Here is a 19,596-nt window from a genome sequence, read left to right as displayed (position 1 = left end):
TGTATGAGTATGTTGGTGCTTCTGTGTGCTGGGAGGATTTTAGGCAATGCTTAAAGAAGCTGAAATAGGCTAAAACAGGCTGTCTGCAGGTGCAAGCAGCGAGCATGGCTTGTCAGGGTCATGCCTCTTGTGTTTGAAGTCAGTTCAGGGGGTGCAGGACTATGTTAGGTGAGGATCTTTTTGCTGATCTTCGAGGATCAGAGGATGTGCTGTGATGAAGACAGAGACGCAGCACTTGCTGTTTCTGCTGCTCCTGAAACCAGTAAGTGCTTGGCACCTTTGAAGCTCTGTCCATCCAGCTGCTGTACTATGGATTTCAGTTTCAGCATCAAAGATTAAAACTATGGTTTAGGACTGTGTTTATCGGTAGAAGCTGTTTTTTATGTTCCTTGGCTTTAAAGGAAATACCTTCATAATATAAATGTTGTGTGACTGCAAAAAAGAGCTCAGTGAATGATTATGTAAGCTAATGAAATGGCATTTTAAAGCAAATTTCTTTCCTGTTTGCATACAGTGTGGATGTTTTTTTTTGCTCCTTCTTACCATTTGACAACAGAATGCATTATTTCAATCCTATTAGTGAACGGGTTTTATATGGTAGGTGTGAGAAATATTTAATTTTGCAATTTGAGTCCCTGAGGAGAGCACCAGCAGGCTCTGATGGTGAATGCTGGGGTGTGTAGCTGCCTGAAGCAGTAGCACATCTATGTAGCCAAAAAATAATAACTAAAACCAAAGAAGTAAGTGATACTACTCTTGTCTTGGAGTTATGCTCTGGAGCGATCCTCTCAAGGATATCTGGTTACAAAGGGAATTGGGATCTCTATACACTCTGCCTTTGTGCTTTGTTATGGGTTTATATCTTCGTGGGCTGTGCTTTTTGTTTTATTTTTAGCTTTATTTCAATTTATTGGTGTGCCTTGTTTCCTTGGGGAAAAACCTCCCTGACGCTGTAGGGTTAGATCTCTTTGTGTTCCTGTCTCTTAAAGCGAACCTGCTGTCCGTGCTGTGCAATCAGGCTTGCCTCCTGCTACCTCCCTGTGTTTCTGAGCTCAGTTTCCCATTGCATAAGCGCTGTCAACACATTGAAAAACACATCAGTTTTGACAAGAGGGTAGAGATGTCACAGGTAAGTGTCGAGAAGATGTGTGAGCACAGGAATCTGCGTGGAGAAAACTCAAATTAGTGCTCTGCTGGAAGCGAAGCTGTTGGCTGAATGCAGATGTATTCTTAGACATCAGAGGATCTTTGCGGTAGGGAGACTAATCAAGTTTCGTAAGGAGTTCCAGTAGACGCTGAGTGTTCCTTTACCCTTCCTTTGTGAGAGTGGGGAGGAGTGATCTGATGAGTAATGCTGCCTTGCTGTAGGTAATAGCAGAAAACAAAAGGGTTTGGGTACAGGCCTTCACCTTGCCCCTTGGAGCTGAAGAGGGAGGGAGATGAGTGGGTATTTTTTAATGTCATGGTAAAGGCATTTGCGGTTGCCCTGATAATGGTGCCACGTAATCACTTGGGCCAGGATTTCTCTGGCAGAGATGGGTAAGGCAGTTCTGCTTGGAGATCACCTTTTTCCTGCGTGCATCAATACAAATACAACATATTTATACAGATATTCTTGACCATTTTTGTCACTCAGGCTTTTCCTTTTTGAGGCTTCCTGAAACAGGAAAATGCAGTTTTTCGTATTCTCTTTCTTTTTAAAGAGATTTTAACAGAATGGAGGGCTTGGAGCCATATTTTGAGTCTTGCAAGTGAGAAGCTGAGTATCCTGAGTACTGTCATTCCGAGACAGGGCAGGAGGCATATCCCATATCTTGAATTTAAAGGAAAATAGAACCCCCCCTCATTTGGTGGTGAGTTTGGTGCTCTGTTTCCTTCAGATGTTCTTACATAGGATTGTGAGGCAGCTTCAACTGGAAGTCTTTTTTTCCCCTAGTTTAATCTGTTTAAGTTTGGAGATTGGCAAATATAATTAGTACCTGCCTCTGCCATTCTGAAGGGCTTCTGCTGAAAGAATCCAGCACGTCTAAAATTAGGTTGTTTTTTATTTAGGGTGATTTACTCAGCTCCTTGTCTTTATTAGCCAGTAAGTCTTTAAGTTTAAACTGCCTTTTTCCTTGTTTAAGTTTAAACTGCCTTTTTCCTTGCTCCAGTGTTTGGGCACAGTCTGCTGGGAACTATTAGAGGGGGGAAATAGCTTTGACTTCTTTCTTTTGATGCAGAGTTTATGAAACTCTGTTTACAAAAGCACGTTCTGAGTCAAAATAAGTTTTTCACCTCAAATATTGAGCACAGGTACTGAGTACTTAATAAGACATGAAGTCTTCATATGATTCCCAGTAAGAACGTAGTGGGAGCTTTCATTCAAAAGCATCATCAGCCCTATGTTTTCATTAATAAAGTCTGCAAATTCAGATTGTCATAGAATCCCAGACTGGTTTGTGTTGGAAGGGACCTTAAAGCTCATCCAGTTCCAACCCCTGCCACAGGCAGGGGCACCTTCCACTAGAGCAGGGTGCTCCAAGCCCCTGTGTCCAACCTGGCCTTGAACACTGCCAGGGATGGGGCAGCCACAGCTTCTCTGGGCACCCTGTGCCAGCGCCTCAGCACCCTCACAGTGAGGAAACTGAATGTGTTCAAGGCCACATTGGATTCTATGATAATAAGGAAAAAATGTTTCCTGGTCAAAACCAGGCTGTGGTAATGTGTTTTCAATGCTGCTTTTGCCATATTTTCCACAGCTAAAGATAGAGGAACAGTGTGGGTATATTTAAGTCTCTGAAAAATGAGAAGAATGAGCATAAGCTGGTGGCTGACCTGTGCTTTGTTAGTGAGAAACTTGTGATTGAGCCATGGGGAACTGGGTTTATGTCATTCCTCTGCTGCCCGAGCCTGCTGTCGCACACAAGTAGCTCTCACTGGGAGACCAAAGGAGGAGGAGATAACTTCTGTTTTGTCAGGTGCTTACTCATGTTTTTTTATCCTGTTAAGTTTTGGTCAAGCTGGAAGGAACTTTGTAGCATGTGTATTTTATATGTTTTGCACACTATGGAAATTAGGAAGTTTTATGCAGGGAGAGACCTCCTTTGGGATAGCTTCTTAATCCACATCAGAAATAGTATTTTCTCACTTAACTTTTGGTAGTTTGGTAGCTGAAACTTGTCATCTGGTTGAATGTCCCCTTTTGGACACTTGACTCTATGAGGGTTTGCAGCCCTTTGGACCTGTTGCTTGTGGAGCCTGCAGAAAGTCTGGGTGGTGTTTTGAAGCTGTGGAGCCACGCAGCTATAGTCTCTGTCATATTCCATATTAAACCAGAGTCGTCTCTTCCAGCTAGGTTAAAACCATAGAATCATAGAAGAGTTAGGGTTGGAAAGGAGCTTAAGAACATCCAGTTCCAACCTGTCTGCCATGGGCAGGAACACCTCACACTAAACCGTGTCCTTAAGCTTTTCGGAACAGCGCTTCCATTTTCTCAGCAGCATTGGCTTTGATGTCTTCTCTAGAGCTGCAGCCCCTCTCCTGGTTACAAGCACTCTTACAGCCAGCAAAGTCATCATCGGAGTGCTGGGAGCAGATGTGCTTTCCTGGGATTTGATGTGTGTAATACAGACATTCTCGTAGTTGTATTTTTACAGATGCTTTTTATCTCCCGCTGCTCACCAGCGCCAAGTGGTGTTCCGCAGTTTGATACCATGTGATACGGTGTTTTGATAACATAGCAGAGCTGGAAATTAATGCTTAACTGGAAGCAGGGATCCTGGCGGTTGGGTGCTGGCTGTGTACCCTGAAGCATGTTTTACTCTGCTTCAGGAACATGCTTTTGACAGCCTCCTGCTTGTCTGCACGTCTGCTTCAGAGCGGTGTGGGACCATGGGCTCCCATATGAGTGCAGAGATGAGCTGCAGGGGCACGCTGGCCACCTCTATGTTTGTGACTGCATTGTGCCTCAGTCACTAATGAGCACTCAGACTTAATCAGAAACTAAATTGGGACCCTGTGCTGAGTTTGCAGCTCTTAAGAACATGAAGCAGGAAAGTGCTGCTGACTCAAGTGAAAGCATGTGGAGGTCTGCTTGGGGGAGCGTGTGCTTGTGCTTTTGGCAAAGCGCTGGCGGAGGGGAAAGTCTCCCACACTAAAGAGCTTTCAAGAGCCTGCAGAAAATCCTCTTTTAACTCTGTAGCCTATGTTACATGCTTGGACTGGTGGGAGTTGTAGCATCCCTGCTGTCATGAGAACTCTCAGGTCCTTCCAGTACAGTAAAGCCTTGATTTCCCCCCCCATCTTTGAACTTCTTTGCAGCAATTCAGGGAGCTAGGTTAACATGAGTTGGAAATGCTTCCTGTCTCTGCCAGGGGTGCAGTAATCTGAAAGCCTTTGGGTAGTTTATCCCCGCTGGGTGCTTTATCTCAAAGTTGATTTCTGTAGACCTTAGCAGTGATGTATGCAGATGATGAGGGACAGCAAGTACCACTGCAGCTGGGTCTGGGTTTTTTCTGGTGCAGCCTAGTTTCTCTTATCCCCTGAAAGCTATTTTTAGTAAGTGGTTGGTTTTTTTTTGAATCGAGTGAATAATCAGTATTTCATTCACTGCCCTTACATATGCTTAAATATAGTATTTACATAATCTTCTTATATGCTTTTCCTCCTGCTGCTCCTGAGTTCATAAAGGAACCAGGTTCACCGTTAATAAGATCTATGAATGAGCTTGCCCAGAATAGTTCTATTGGGCTGTGGCTCGGATTTATTGCCAAAGTGATAATTTATTTATGCTTCTGGAAGATGGCGTCATTCTTCATGCATAAACGGCTTCTTTTGCGCCGGCCCTGTCTGTTTCCTTTGGTGCTGTCGAGAGTAATTTTTCTGTGTACAGATTCGTTGGATACAGCCTGTGAAACGGTGCGGGTTTTTCCTGCTTTGAAAGCAAAGCGACTGTCTGGTGGCAAACACCTGCATTTGCCTTTCTAGGAAGGTTCATCGCCTTGAAAAGGCCGAGGCGGTGATTGACATCTGTCAGACTCCCCGCGCAGGAGGTTCGCGTACCTCCCGTCGGGGCTCAGGCCTCGCTGAGCCGTCGGGAAAGCTTGAGGGAGGGCAGGGAATGAGGTTATCCCGCAGCCTTCCCCGGCGCTGATGCTGCGAGAATGGGCTTCGGGTCCCCGCGCCTGCCGGGAGGGAGGGAGGGAGCGAGCGAGGGAGCTCTCCGTGGTGCCGAGCGGGGCCGAGGCTGCCCGATCCTTCCTTAGGAGCCCGATCCCTCCTTAGGAGACCTGCACAGAGGCTCCAGTCTGCTGATTACCCCGTATTCCAGCGTTGGATCTGTGTGTGGCATAGGAGCAGACCTGGTGGCTCACCGCAGTTTGACAAAGGTACCAGGTTTGGTTGCTGCATGCAGCAGATCAGCACCTCATGCTCATGGGAGCTTGAGCATGCCAGAAATACAAACTTGAACGCTAGGCCGTGGAGATGGAGTAAATATAATATACCCTAAGTAAATACAGCTCGTGTTCCTATAATTCCATGTTCCTTTCTCCCTTCACTGCATTTCAGCTTTTCTGTAGCCCACATAATGCTCAACACTGTTAGAGTGTTCCCATCTCCACTGTTCATTTTCCATTCCCTTTGGCCTCCTCATGCAATATTCCTTAGGCAAAGCTGCCTGCTTTTTGTGTAGGGTCAGTCTGATCCAGCAGTCAGGAGGTGAGATCCCACTCAGTGAACCACAGTACTTCTGAGGCTGGTTTTGCCAGCCCTGTTATGAACATACATGGCTTCTCTCAGCTTTGGAGCCAGAGAAGCTGTGGCTGCCCCATCCCTGGCAGAGTTCAAGGCCAGGTTGGACACAGGGGCTTGGAGCACCCTGCTCTAGTGGAAGGTGTCCCTGCCGGTGGCATGGTGTTGGAACTGGATGAGCTTTAAGGTCCCTTCAACACAAACTAGTCCATGATTCTATGATTTGTGATGTCCTGGCTGGCTCCTTCAGCATTGAAAAAGTTGTCCTTTGCTCTACTTCTGATCTTTTCTTTCTTGCCCATAATTCATTCAAGACATTCACTTGAAAGAAAAGTTGGCTTTCCACTCTTAAGCAACCTTCTATGATAGCTGTGGAGCATTTTCTAAATAGCTGCTCCTGCTTGCTTTCTGTGGAAGAGCCAAAAATAAAGCATTTGATTCTTGCAGCAAAAGCTTTGTTGAGGAATATGCCTATTGACTTTTATTCTTTAAGGGCCTTTCCAACCTAAATCATTCTGTGATCCTAGGATTCTCTTGGCAGATATCACCTGGTCTATAGACAGCTTGGATGAAGCAGGCTGCTTTGAATCCTATGGGAAAAAAGCCGATATTTTGAAGGTCATAGCTTCTAGGCTGTGATGGCAGAAAGTAGGGAAAGGATTTTTTCTCCTAGTGTCTTCAACTGTAACATAGCTTCTCACCGTTAGGGAAGGTTTTGGCTTTGGCATTCATACTTCTTCCTGGATTGCTTGTCTGTCTTACTGCCTTCTTGTGGTTTCTTGCTTAGGTTGAGTACATTTGCTATAATCCAGATGGGACATAAACTGTATTAATCAGGACAGGATAATTCCTTTTCCTGGGAAGACGTAGGCATTACACTGTCCATTTAGCTGCAGGCTTGCTCTGTTAAGGAGACCCAGAAGAACAACTAGACATTGGCCTGTCCTAACAGAATGGGAGTGAATTGTTCAATACAGAATGCATCACTGCCTCTGTAAAGTATCTCCTGCTCTTGCTCTTTACCTATAACCATGTCTTAACTATACCCATAACCAGCTTTTTGCACTGGGGAAGGTTGACAGTCATGGTTCTGAGACTGGTATACATCCCTCTGATACGGTTGTCCTGTGAAATATGGGCACAGCACAGCCCTCTGAGCAGCCTGGAAACAGCATCTCCCCCCTCCATGTGCAGAAGTCTGGGAAAGTGAGTATAAATGTGTATTTTTACCTCTCCTGGTACTTACAACACATGCAAACTCCTCTTGCTGGAGCAGTTTGCTGGGCTTTATCCTGGCAGCACTGGTAACGAACAGTACTTAAGTGTGTGGTGCAGAGGGATAGTTTGAATCAGTGACTTTTGGAGCTGTGTTAGGGTGCTGCTGGTGTGTTTATTGGAGGTTTTAATCTCACAGAGCTCAAGTCTTGGCTTCTTGTTTAGTGTGCGTTCATGTTGCTTAGGTTGTCCTTCAGAGAAATCCAACTCCCTATGTTCCTAAATCAGTAGCTGCTTCTTCACACCACAGACAATGTGTGTAGTATATGCATGTATATGAAATACATGAATATGTGTAATGTTTTATGTTTGGTGCTTTGTCAAGAATAAAGGTTTCAGTCTAAAACCAACTCAGATCCAGTGGAACACTACTAAAGTAAGTGCATAATCTGAATTGCCCTCAATAACTTGGCTTCTTCTTGTATGAACTGAGGTTACTGTTTGCTTTGGTGGCTGAGGTGATCTTAGTGTGGCTCTTCCACTCTGTCATTCTGTTATCATGGACCTGAAGCAAGCTTGATGTCTTCCTTGTGTCTGTGTGTGTGCCAGGGGAATGGGGAATTTCCACCCTGGTGCAAGAGCATTTGCAGCACAGCAGCAATGCTCATTCCTCCTTTCATTTCCTGCTGGTTTTAATTCCTTCAGGACCTATTTAGACCTTATGCGTGTGTTGGTGGATGTGTGGGAGGTGGGAGAGAAGGAGGAGGCCTGTGGTGGTGGTGGTACAGCTGTGTCCATGCCCCATGAGGTGGGGAGGATGGCAGCAGCATCCCATACCACAGCAGGCAGCTTGGATGCCATCACACTGCTGTGGTTTTGGCTGCAGTGGAAGGAAATACAACCAAGAGATGTAGCTCAGCAAGGTGTCCCTTGTCCCCATGTGAAGGCTGGCTTCCATCAGCCCTTCCATCCTTCCTTCCATGGCCAGCTCCTCCCCTCCTGGGGACATTTGGAAATGCTTTCTGAAAGGCTGCAGAGGAGTAAAGGTGCTCGTGGCTCAATGCAGTGTAGTCCCTGCTCTGCCGTCACTTGCAGCAGGTATCATTTTGCCTGAAAAGCATTGATTATTTCTTGCCTTCAGACAAAAAGCCTCGTTTGGTTCCATGCAGCACTCCATTCCAGGACACATAATTGCTTCCATTTCTTTCTCTCCCTTCTGTATTTGGAACAGTCATACTCTGATTTGTTCTGTTAGAGCAGCTCTTGGGAGACTTCCCTTGAATTCCCTGTGCCCTGTAGTCCTTCCCTACTTGCCTTTTGCTTTGAGATGATACTGATTTGCAAGGGATGGCAAAGATGGGCAGGGGCCTGTGTATGATTTTCGCCATGCAAGATCACAATATAAATAATTCTGTTGTATTGGCAATTTTGCCCCACCTCCCAAAGAAAGTGTCCCCTCTAGCAGGATTCTGTCCTCTCTGCTTTTGAGCCCTTTCAATCTGGTGGGCCACAGAGATGCTGCGAGGGCTGGAGCAGCTCTGCTCTGGAGCCAGGCTGAGAGAGCTGGGCTGCTTCAGCCTGGACAAGAGAAGGCTCCTCAAGGGGAGACCTTAGAGCAGCTCCAGTGCCTCAAGGGGCTGCAGGAAACCTGGAGAGGGGCTTTGGACAAGGGCCTGTAGGGACAGGACAAGGGGAATGGCTTTAACCTGCCAGAACAGGGGAGACTGAGATGAGCTCTTAGGCAGAAGCTCTTCCCTGTGAGGGTGCTGAGGCGCTGGCACAGGGTGCCCAGAGAAGCTGTGGCTGCCCCATCCCTGGCAGTGTTCAAGGCCAGGTTGGACACAGGGGCTTGGAGCAACCTGCTCTAGTGGAAGGTGTCCCTGCCTGTGGAAGGGGTTGGAACTGGATGAGCTTTAAGGTCCCTTCCAACTGAAACCAGGCTGGGATTCTGTAAAGTTGCCATCATCTCTGCAGAACTAGTTAATCATTATGATGTTATATCAAATACCGTGTTGATTTATATAAACAAGTGGTGTTAACTCTAACTCCGTCACTTCCCATCTGACTGCTGGTGACTGTTATGAAAGATGTGCCATTTCTTGAGAGGGGAACATAGTCTAGGTGAAGTCAGTTCTGCTGCTTCTAACCAGTGTTTCCCTGATGCACTGCATCTCCAGTAAAGTGAGAATTCATAGTTTGACCACTGGTGTCCTCCTGAAGCTCATCCTCCTGCTGTTGCTCAGCAAGGCTTTCTTTTTGGCCAGTCTTACTCAAGAGCTGGCTCAACTAATACATAGAGGAATTAATTCCCATTGAAAGTGTTTGTTTTTTTTTTCCTTCTAAAAGCCAATTTTTGCATCTTCCACCAGAAGTATTTCTGCAGCTTTCCCAGTTATCATACGTTTATACAGGTATAAGGCTGCTAATGAATCAGCAAAACACATTTGTGGGTTCAAAATGAAGTCCCATTACAGAAGCAGAAGAATAGAGTTTACCACTATGTAGGGAATACAGACGCTGACACCATGGAAGTACTGAAGTTGAGGAGCTGATGTGGGAACAACAAAAAACCTCACCAAGATGTTGTAATTACACTAAATTGTATTAAAAATAGTATCTGAAGGTCAGTACGTGTAACTGAAACAACTCTTCTCTCACCCAGTATTAAAACTTAGATTTGACTAACTCGTGGAGAGGGAAATGAGACTTACACTTTTGTGTAAAGTTTCTTCACCGCTCTTTTCTAACATGACTTCTAGTAGCTGTTCCTACCTATAATTCTGGGGGCAGCTACGATTTAAGTAACTATAACCTCCTGCTTTCAAGGAACAGTAATGAATTATAAAGGGCTTCTGCCTATAAATGCACAAAGGGTGGAGAAACCACTCCCCAAAACCCACATGGAAAGGGGCAGTGTTTGGAGTAAGAACAAAGAGGTTTGCTAGCTAGGAACTGGAAATGGCATTTGCTTTGACCTGGGATAGTTAAGTGAGAGAACTGGTGTTTTCTCTGTTAGTCAAGGGGAGAGTCAACCCCAAAGTTCCCATGAGGTTGTAAAAGACTTGTACTTGGAGAAGCAAAGCTTTGGTGGCAAAAGCCTGATCTTCATGCTCTGCCATTTCATTGTTTTGGTTTATGGGATCAGCTGGATCCTGTATTAGGGGGCTTTGCTGAGCTCTGTCTTAAACAGTGTATTTTATGTTTCCCTCTGTTTTCACAGAATCTGGTTTGGGTGGGAAGGGACCTTAATGCTCATCCAGTTCCAATTCCCTGCCGCCTGCAGGGACACCTTCCACTAGAGCAGTTATTTAGTAGATAAAGTAAGTGTAGGTATTTCTACTCTCATTAGCCTCATTTCCTTTGACTATCAGGAGCAACTTTACTATTCAGCAAGAGATGTTATATTATCTGAAAAGGTATTTATGTAAACTCAGAAAGACAAATGAAGATGAGTGTATGAGTTACCTACTGACAACTCTGCATCAAATTCATCTTCTGCAGTCTCAAGTCACTGTCTTGATACATTCACAAGTTCTGATCCAGTTGCCCTCAGCTGTGGCTTCTGCTCAAGAAGCAGGACATGCAAACCTTTTCCAGCCTTTTCCTGTGTGCAGGTAATGCAAGCCAAGTGGTTGTTCAGGACATGACACCCTGAGCAGAGCTTGGGGCATGCCAGCATCCTCCTTCTTTCCTGCTCTCCTTCTGCCCTATGCAGTCTACTGGGTGTTTCCCTTGCTGGTCTTGTGAGACTCAGGGATGTATTACAATTTCTGGAGTAAGAAGGTGGTAAGTACCATTTCTGCACAACGTGGCTGTAAAATGTCTAATGTTCTGTGATGGCAAACACTCTGCCCACACACCAGAGTGGTGATGAAAGTCAGATTTTACACCATAAGTGTGGTTGGTGGTGGTTTTTTTTCTAGCATGCAGATATTTGATATTGAATAACACAACTACTCTGGAAGTAGTTGTTTCAGGTTTGAATCAGGCTTGGGTTAGAGAAATCCCAAACAGCTAGCTGCAACTGCTGGATCCAGAGGAGGGCTTCCAGAACACTGCCAGAGAATGGAGCCCTCTCAAGAGTTAATTTGAAGTTCATCTACTTCATATGATAAAGTTCATCTCATTTATCGTGGGGGAAAAGCAGAAATGTGATTTTAGAAGTGAAAGGTGCTGCTTTCATATTCTTAGAAGTCCGGTAGCTGGTTCTTCCAGAAGCACTGCAGTGATAGACGCATGCAGAATCCCACCATGGGAATGCAGGCTGCTGGTGAGACTTGAGTGATAAACAAGGGGTCCTTTGAGTTCAGCTTGCCAAGTCTGCTGCTGTGTGCTCAACATGCCTGCTATGATGGCCCAAGAGCAGGCCTCTGTGGGGAAGTAAACCCAGTGTAAGATGCAGACACAGGTCTCTTGGCTCCTTGCTGCATTGAGGCAGATGGCGTGATCCCCTTTTCCTTGCAAGGACCACCATGTGCCTGCAGGTAGGTCAGAGTGCTTGCTTGTGATTGAGCCCCAAGGTTGGGCTGTGAAAGGAGCTGCAGCTGGACTGGGATGTTGGGAGAGACTGGTGTGTGCTGGAATGGGAGTGATCCTGTGTGCAAGGGGGAGGATACAAGTTACAGCTCTGTGCAGCCTTTGGCAGCTCTTCCCTTCCCAGCTCCCTTGGGGCTCTATCCCTGCATCGCTCTCCTGCAGTCTCCAGCTCAGCCTGGAACACAAAATGGGCCTGTATGTACAAATAGGGAAGCAGGGAGAAAACTGACCCGGAAGCGTGATTTCCAGCTACTCACACCCTGAGCCTTTGTTTGGGAAAACAACGTGACTCATTTTTCTCCCACAGGCTCTTAACTTCCCTGTGCATGGAGTTCCTGTCATGTGCAAGGTAAAGCCAAAGGGTTTGAAACCCTCCTAATGTTCAATGCATAACATTTATTTGAATGATAATAATAGTAATAATAACAATCATCATAGTATAGCATGCACAGGCAGTGACCACAGCCTCTCTGGTGGGGTAGGGTGGCTGCTGCTGTTGGATGCCCAGGCTTTTGTTTCCTGGTTTAATTTGTCCTTCCTGGCTTTTTGTGCTCAGTGGCTGCAGTTTCATGCGGTTTCTCCTGGTGGGGGGGGGGAGCTGTTGGCGAGCTGCAGACTCATGGAGTTAGCGTTGGGATTCAGCTCCAAGGCTAAGCCCAAAATGTGCACAAACAGTATCTGTGTTGAGCCCTGTTTCCAGCCTGTACGTTTTATCTCAGTGTACTCTAGCTATTGAAGTTGCAGCACCCTCTTCTGCTGTTTTATCTTCTTAGAGGTGCTGTAAACTGCAATCAAGTTGCCTTCTAATCCTCCACTGATAAAACTAATGCAATTTATTGGCTGGGCTATGTAAGATGCTTTTTCCTGCTGTCGTTTGCGTGTGTGTGTGGGGGGGGGTATGCCTGTGCCCCTTGGATCTTGTTGGCAGGAGTGGGGTTTAGTCTACTTTGTGTCATTTGACCACTGTCAGGTATCCCTGGTTTCTCCTATAGTGAGCACACTTCATCCCACCTTTGCTCATGGCTGGTCCATCTCTCAGCTTGCTGCAGCAGGAGGCTGGAGGGAGCTGACAGCAGCCCTTTGCTTTTCTCCCTGGCATCATGTGTTTAAAAGTCTCTGAATAAAGTGTGTTGTGTCAAAGGTCATGAAGCAGTAAAGTCTGTGGGGAGTGACATCCCATAGTAAAGGCTAGAGAAGATACTCATACATCCTTAATGCAGGGTGTAATCTCACAGTTTGGAACACTGTTAAACTCGGAGATAATAATTTTGCATCTTTTTACCAGGCATTGATATCTGAACTCTAATGTTAAGCCACATAATCATAGAACTATGGAATGGTTTGGATTGGAAGGGACCTTAAAACTTGTCCAGTTCCAACCTCCTGCCACGGGCAGGGACACCTTCCACTGGAGCAGGTTGCTCCAAGCCCCTGTGTCCAACCTGGCCTTGAACACTGCCAGGGATGGGGCAGCCACAGCTTCTCTGGGCACCCTGTGCCAGCGCCTCAGCACCCTCACAGGGAAGAGCTTCTGCCTAAGAGCTCATCTCAATCTCCTCTCTGTCGTCTAAAGCCATCCCCCTTGTCCTGTCAAAGGGAAGCATCTGTGACTTGTGCAAGCCTTAAATTACCCATCTGCCTCCATGTAGGACCTGCTGGAGATGAGAGGTTTGTTACAGTTTTTTGTACCATAGTGGTATTTCCCTTTTTTTCCAGTTTAGCATCTTCACTGGTTTAAGGTGCTCCAAGTCTCATTTTTCATCGCTACCCATCTTTACTGCTCCCAGTCCTTGATCAGTGAAGCTGGCTTTGTCAGTCCACGCTTGCCAATGAAGAGGGTTAGTGCCAGACCACAGGCTCTGGGCTGGAGCCTGCCTCACAGGGACCTTTTCTGCTGCTGACATTGGTGTGAGCCACAAGAACTGGGGACAGAGCCATCCTCTGCTGAATTAGGACCCTTGGAGCCCTGAGCTGGCATCTGCCCGCATTGCCCTGCCTGCTGCAATAGCCCAGTGTGATGGAGATTAAAATAGAAGTGGTTTTCTAAGCAAGAAATCATAAAGCATCTTTGTTGCTGATGTTGAGAAGGAACGTGGTGTTTTAATGTTCAGCATGGCTGTGCTGTGCAGAAGGAAGCAGTACCCAGCTCTTGGTCTTGGACTGCTGCAGTTCGCCAGCTAGATAATGAGGAGTTAGAGGAGGAACGTGTGGGTTTTCCCTATAGATACGTTTTTAAGCTGAGCTTTAAAACTGTTCCATATGCCTCATGCTTGTGGGCTGCTTCTTACCCTGTAAAACTGTCCACAGCTGTCAATATATAAAGGCTTTTTGTACTTAGTTACAGTAAAGTTAGTTTAAGTTCCAAGTCTCATGAATTATGTTTGTTTGAAACTCAGGGAATGACTGACTGTGGTAATATAAGGAATAACAGTTTGTGAAGCAACTAGATGTTATAATGGCATAAAAACCTAGTTAAAAACTACTAACACTTTGTTGTCTCAGGATTAATTATGACTTTATTTAAAGCAATGCTCATGTAGAAAGGAAATTATCAAAAACTCTTTTAAAGTAATATTTTTTTTTGTGTGTCACAAATATGGGAAATCCACATCAAACATCGTTTATAATTTATATTCTGAGGGTTTGGAAGAGGTTTTAGTGGATATAGGCTGCTAGGTTGGGAAGAATTAGAGGAAATGGTAAATTGTCATGCTGTAAATACAGTATTCCCATTTGGTGGGCTTGAGTGTAGTCCATTGCAGTATGGGAAGCTGACCGCAGTTGAGGCTGTGTTGAGCTTTCTAGGTATTGTCACTGCTTCACGCTAAAATCAAATTATTATTGGCATTTTTTTCAGGATTATTGGGAAATGCCACCATGAAATGTTGGGAAATTGAAACATCTTTGGAAGAAGAACCCTGAGACTGAATTAATGCAACTGTCACAGAATCCCAGCCTGGTTTGGGTTGAAGCTCATCCAGTCCCAACCCCTGCCACAGGCAGGGACACCTTCCACTAGAGCAGGGGGCTCCAAGCCCCTGTGTCCAACCTGGCCTTGAACACTGCCAGGGATGGGGCAGCCACAGCTTCTCTGGGCACCCTGTGCCAGCGCCTCAGCACCCTCACAGGGAAGAGCTTCTGCCTAAGAGCTCATCTCAGTCTCCCCTGTTCTGGCAGGTTAAAGCCATTCCCCTTGTCCTGTCCCTACAGGCCCTTGTCCAAAGCCCCTCTCCAGGTTTCCTGCAGCCCCTTGAGGCACTGGAGCTGCTCTGAGGTCTCCCCTTAAGGAGCCTTCTCTTGTCCAGGCTGAAGCAGCCCAGCTCTCTCAGCCTGGCTCCAGAGCAGAGCTGCTCCAGCCCTCGCAGCATCTCCATGGCCTCCTCTGCACTCACTCCAACAGCTCCACGTCCCTCTTGTGCTGTTGCCCCAGAGCTGGATCAGGACTGCAGGGGAGGGTCTCCCCAGAGAGCAGCAGAATCTTCTAGTATATGGTATTCAAATATCTTGTCAGATCTCTTCTTGCCTAAGTTGTGCCACCCAGTTTAAGACACTCTTGATGCATCCATCAGTTTGTATTGTCCCAGGCTGTGCTGTGTAACTTACATATAGAGAAGGTTTCGTAGGGTGCCAGCACCCTCTTGTGGGCAGTGTCTCAGCGGAGGATTTTTGTCTTCTCGAGGTGCTAATACCCAGATCCTTTATAGGTACAGGTGATGCCCGCACTCTGATCAGCTGTGACACTGCGTGTTTTTCTGCAGGTTGTAGCTGCTTGACTGAAACAGTCTGTTCCTTTGGGAACAGCTTCTGAGATTTGCTGGACCAGTTTAGAACAGTGTGATCTTCACACTGAAGTCATGTACTTTCTTATAATTAGGAGGTTATCTACAAAAATAAAGCCATCTGCTCCTGTTGGAACAGCTGGGCACTCTATGTGTATTCATGGAAAGAAAAGACAGTTTGTTGTATTATTAGTCCTTCCCATTATCCTGTATGTTCCTTACCCTACATCTGCTGTTTCTTTCCCACCCCACTGCTGGTACTTGAGGGATCTTCCAGTTTTGCCATCACTGATGCCAGCAGCATCAAGAAACTGGTGTTTGAAAAGGGGATTGTACTGGAAGGTGGTGTTTTTCCCACAGGATACGTTGCCTGTGCTAACACAGAAGCTGATTTTAGTCTTAAGCTATTATTGACCACACTTTGTGCTGACCTTTACTGCTAGAAGGTGCAGAGGTTGCACATGGTGTTCTGCTGGACAGCTGCTTGTACCTATGGGATGTTTCTCCTGGCCCCAAGCATCTCCAGTCTTTATTAATTTGGTTTTATTCCTGTTAATTTTTCCAACTAGAAATGTCCAGGACTGTTTCTTCTTCTCCCTTTGCTGGGATTACAGGGGAGGTGACCCTGGGACTGTGTATGTACATTATATACTATTCATTCTTACAGAATCAGCCATTTGTCCCTTTTAAGGTTGAGTTGCCATTTGTCATGCACTTAAATCTGGAAAAGAAACAAATCCTGTGTTTCCTCTTTTTCCAGGTTGCAGGATCAGCATGTGTCTCTAACAGTTAAAAAGGTAAGCAAAGGTCTTATCATGAGATTCTTTGTGTTCTGATTGTTGCATTCAGATCACAACTTGGAACAGGGGATTCGTCTGAATGCATTTAAAGAGCTCTTTTAAACGTTATTACTCATATAAAACTGTTGTGTTTGTGACTGAATCCCTTCAGTGGATCAGTCCAGTTTGAAAACAGGAAAATACTGTTGAAATAGCTCACTCTGTTACAAAACATGACTTCCCCTTCTGCATGCACATTGGCCCCAGTAAAACTTCATAATAAATCTACATTAGAAGCCAGTTTACTGTAGAATACAACTGCAAACATTGTAAGTTATTTCTAATTGGATCTGGGCTCTGCACTGGGTCAAGGGAGCAAGAGATGTAAAATCAGTTCTTGAGGCCGTGTGGCAGTAGATGGTGCTGTTGAAGTGGATTTTACCACCTGAGGAGCTGACCTCCAAGCTGAGGCAAACGGTATGGGGGCTCCTGGGGTTCCTGGTGCGCAGCCAGCAGCTTTGTGTTTTGAGGTTTGCTGTGCTGCGCAATGCTGAGGCTGTAATTAGCCTATAACAGTTGTGGAGGTTGCTGTAGTTTAGCTTCAGTATTGCTGCAGTACATGAAACTTGAAGCAATCATAGGATCATAGGCTGCTGCCTTGCTTTCTGCAAATCGTGCTGTTTGCTCCAAGGAGCAAAATGAATTATCCTAAGGAGTGTTTTCCCCCTTTTCCTCTTTATCAGTGGTGCCTTTCCTTCAAGGCTGTGTAGGTATAGATACCCTCCACATAATCCACATTATTATAATATCACATTATCCCATAATGTCACATGTTGCTTTTTTTGTTTATAAAAAGGCTGGGAAATGCCACAGTTAACACTGGCATTGGAAAGTCTCTTCTTCAGACCCAGCATACAAACCCTCATCTGGAAAATGTGTGACTAAAACGTTGCGCTTTAAGATTTCCATAGGTTCATATTCATGCTCTTCAGGCAGTGTCTGAAACTGCCTGAAGAGGAAAAATTACCAAGGTCACTGAAGCCATTTGGTTTCATGCTTTGGGATGTGCAAACTTCTCTTTACTTACGTCTGTCTTTGTTTCTGAGATGCGCATAAGGGTGAAGCCTCACCAAAGAGTTGTCCTCCTGTTTTAATAACAAAATAAAGAGGAATTTGCCTTTCCACACTGAGTAGTGAGGATGTCTTTGCTATTGTCCTTCTAAGAAAACTGCCCTTCCCTGTCCCTTTGACTTACAGAAGGGTTAATTGTCACATGTGCCTCTTGTGGTGGGTAGGGATGAGCTGCAGCTTTCATTCATTGGAGCATCCTCTGCTTGGAGCAACTGGCCTCAGCTGGGTGAAGGGATCTCAAGGCAACACAGGGGCATTTTGGGGGTACACCTCTGCCTCGTGAGGGGTGCTGGGCGTGACTTCAGGGCTGGTCATGGCACCTCCTTTAGCTGTGGCACTCAGCATGGGGACCCTCTCCAGCGCACTCCGGCAGCGCTGCAGACGCAGGAGGAGAAGACGACGAGCAGAACAGCAAGGTAGAGTTTGAATTGCTGTGTGCTCAGAACAGGGTATGGACGGGGTGTTGTAATATAGGCATTTTGAGGGGAGGTTTGAACCTGTCATTGCTAAGTGCAACTTTAGCTTGGGTTTATAAGAAGTATTTTGAACAGGATCCTTCAGCATCTCCCAACATTTATTAGCTTTCAGAGTTTGGAAGGAGAGCACTTTTTAACACATATGAAACATATCTAAGGCTGCAGCTTTCTGACTTGTACTCTCTTCTGAGTTTTGGCTCATCTGTCAGGCTATATTTTTCTTCATATATGCCATTCTCTGTTAACAGAAAACATTGGGTAGTTGCTGTATTTTCTGTTCAAGATAATCTAGTTTTTCCATAATGATGAGGATAAACCATGGCATCTGTTAAGAGCCTTTTATAGCTTCTTTTTCTTGCATTGAGTACACAGAATATTTAAGCAAAAGAAACTCAAGTTTTTTTCTCTCTCTTGTACTCTTGTAGCACATCCTTGCTTATAGACAACATCTAGTTTAAAATCTTTCAGTTAGTTTCTTGGGGAAATAAAACAGACACTGTTGTAGTCTAAGGTTGCAGTGTGTGGTGCTGTGCAGAATTCCTTGGCTAAAGTGAGGAGATTGAGCCGTCAGGTGGACTTTGGTTTGTTAAAGGGAAAAATTCCCTCTGCTACACCAGCATAGTACAGTTGAAACCTGAGAGACATTGATGTGCTGGAGAGGGTCCATAGTAGAGCAATGGAGCTGGTGCAGGGCCTGGAGCACAGGTGTGATGGGGAACATCTGAAGGACCTGGGAGGATTTAGTCTGGAGAAAAGAAGGCTCAGGGGGGACCTTATTGCTCCCTACAACTGCCTGACAGGAGGATGGAGCCAGGAGGGGCTGGGCTCTGCTCCCAAGGGACAAGTGTAGCTATGGACCACATTGGGAGCAAGTTTGGAAGATTAATCTCCTAATCAATATGTGTATGAAAAGTGCTGAGAAGTTCTCTGCCCCAGTCAAGTACTGTGTTCTGCATGTTACGGGTACTGTTTGGATGCTTGTTGCTAGGAAAAGTAGGAATAGTGTATCTAATTCATTCATTTAAAAGTTGAAGGGGGTTGTTTTTAGAAGTTAATTGTAATGGAAATCAGTGGGGTGGCACTTCTCTAAAATGCGCACAGTTGTCTTGCTGCAGTGATGCGCTTGGAGTAGGGAGTCATAAGGAAAGATACACAGCTTCCCAAGATAGCTTCCCACCTCTGGTGGTCTGAGAGACTTCAAGTTTACTTTACAGCTTGCTTTAGACATCAAAGTGAAACCCTAGCTGTGGTAGGACAGTTTCGGGGTAGGATCAGTTGAGCAGTTGTTTGCCAAGCAAAGGGAGGAGTCTCTGGATGCTTGTAGAGCCCATGCAGCAGGAATCCATATCTGTTAGTATACTAAAATATGATATGTATCTTAGTAGTTCTTCTAGCTCTTCCTTGCATGAGAAGGTGGGTATATCTGCAGTGGGAATGCATGTTGTTGAGTTGAAATGTGATGGGATCACATAGGTGGCATAGGTTCCATATAGGTGGAACCCTTCCTGCTCCATGCAGGGTGAGTTTTGGTGCTTAGATGGCAATATCTGGGGAACCAAAGCACTGGAAAGTATGTGCTTACTAGGCTGGGGTCTGTGCTAGGTGTCTCCAGCAAGAGAGCAGGTCAGCAAGCAGAGCAACATGGGAGGTGATGGGCTGTTGCAGTGCTGGGTGCTAGAGGAAGATCCTGAGCACCGCTGACTGCTCCCAAGTGTATTTGTGTATAAGGAAAGGATTGGGAAAAATGTGTTCATTCATTATATACAAAGAATAAATTCAGAGTCACTCTTAAGCACATATGGTTAAACTGTGAAAGGACACATCATTAGGAAATGTGGTCAGACAGCTTAGTGTTGTTTGGCTGCATCGCTTATTACTCTCGCATCACATCTCTTACATACCTTATAGGTCTTCTGTCAACTGTCCTTCTTTAGAGCTGTGTTAACT

At 45.6% G+C, this 19,596-nt stretch overlaps 2 protein-coding genes across 6 annotated transcripts in view; one reads left to right on the top strand and one right to left on the bottom strand.

Moving 5' to 3' along the window:
* The window catches only part of LOC133209421 (GDP-fucose protein O-fucosyltransferase 2-like), a 150,720-nt gene that overhangs the window by 79,341 nt on the left and 51,783 nt on the right, over positions 1-19,596 (bottom strand). The window lies entirely within an intron of this gene.
* Positions 1-19,596, top strand: part of ADARB1 (adenosine deaminase RNA specific B1) — a 59,861-nt gene that overhangs the window by 3,275 nt on the left and 36,990 nt on the right. Inside the window, exon 2 of one of the 3 annotated variants that reach the window (XM_061348102.1) lies at positions 16,024-16,058. Coding sequence is in view for 2 of the 3 variants with exons in the window: in XM_061348104.1 (XP_061204088.1) it covers positions 17,487-17,589 (103 nt within the window). In the remaining variant the exon portion in view is untranslated. Of the gene's footprint in view, positions 1-16,023; positions 16,059-17,288; positions 17,590-19,596 lie in introns of those variants that run through there. The other 2 variants (XM_061348104.1, XM_061348101.1) reach the window with 2 other exon arrangements.

The sequence above is a fragment of the Neopsephotus bourkii genome, unplaced genomic scaffold (assembly GCF_033783945.1).
Source record: "Neopsephotus bourkii isolate Nb327-2 ecotype Australia unplaced genomic scaffold, CSIRO-AGI_Nbou_v1 NB_335, whole genome shotgun sequence".
NCBI lineage: Eukaryota > Metazoa > Chordata > Aves > Psittaciformes > Psittacidae > Neopsephotus > Neopsephotus bourkii.
Note: the sequence above shows the minus strand (reverse complement) of the source record. Positions and strands in the feature narration are given on the sequence as shown.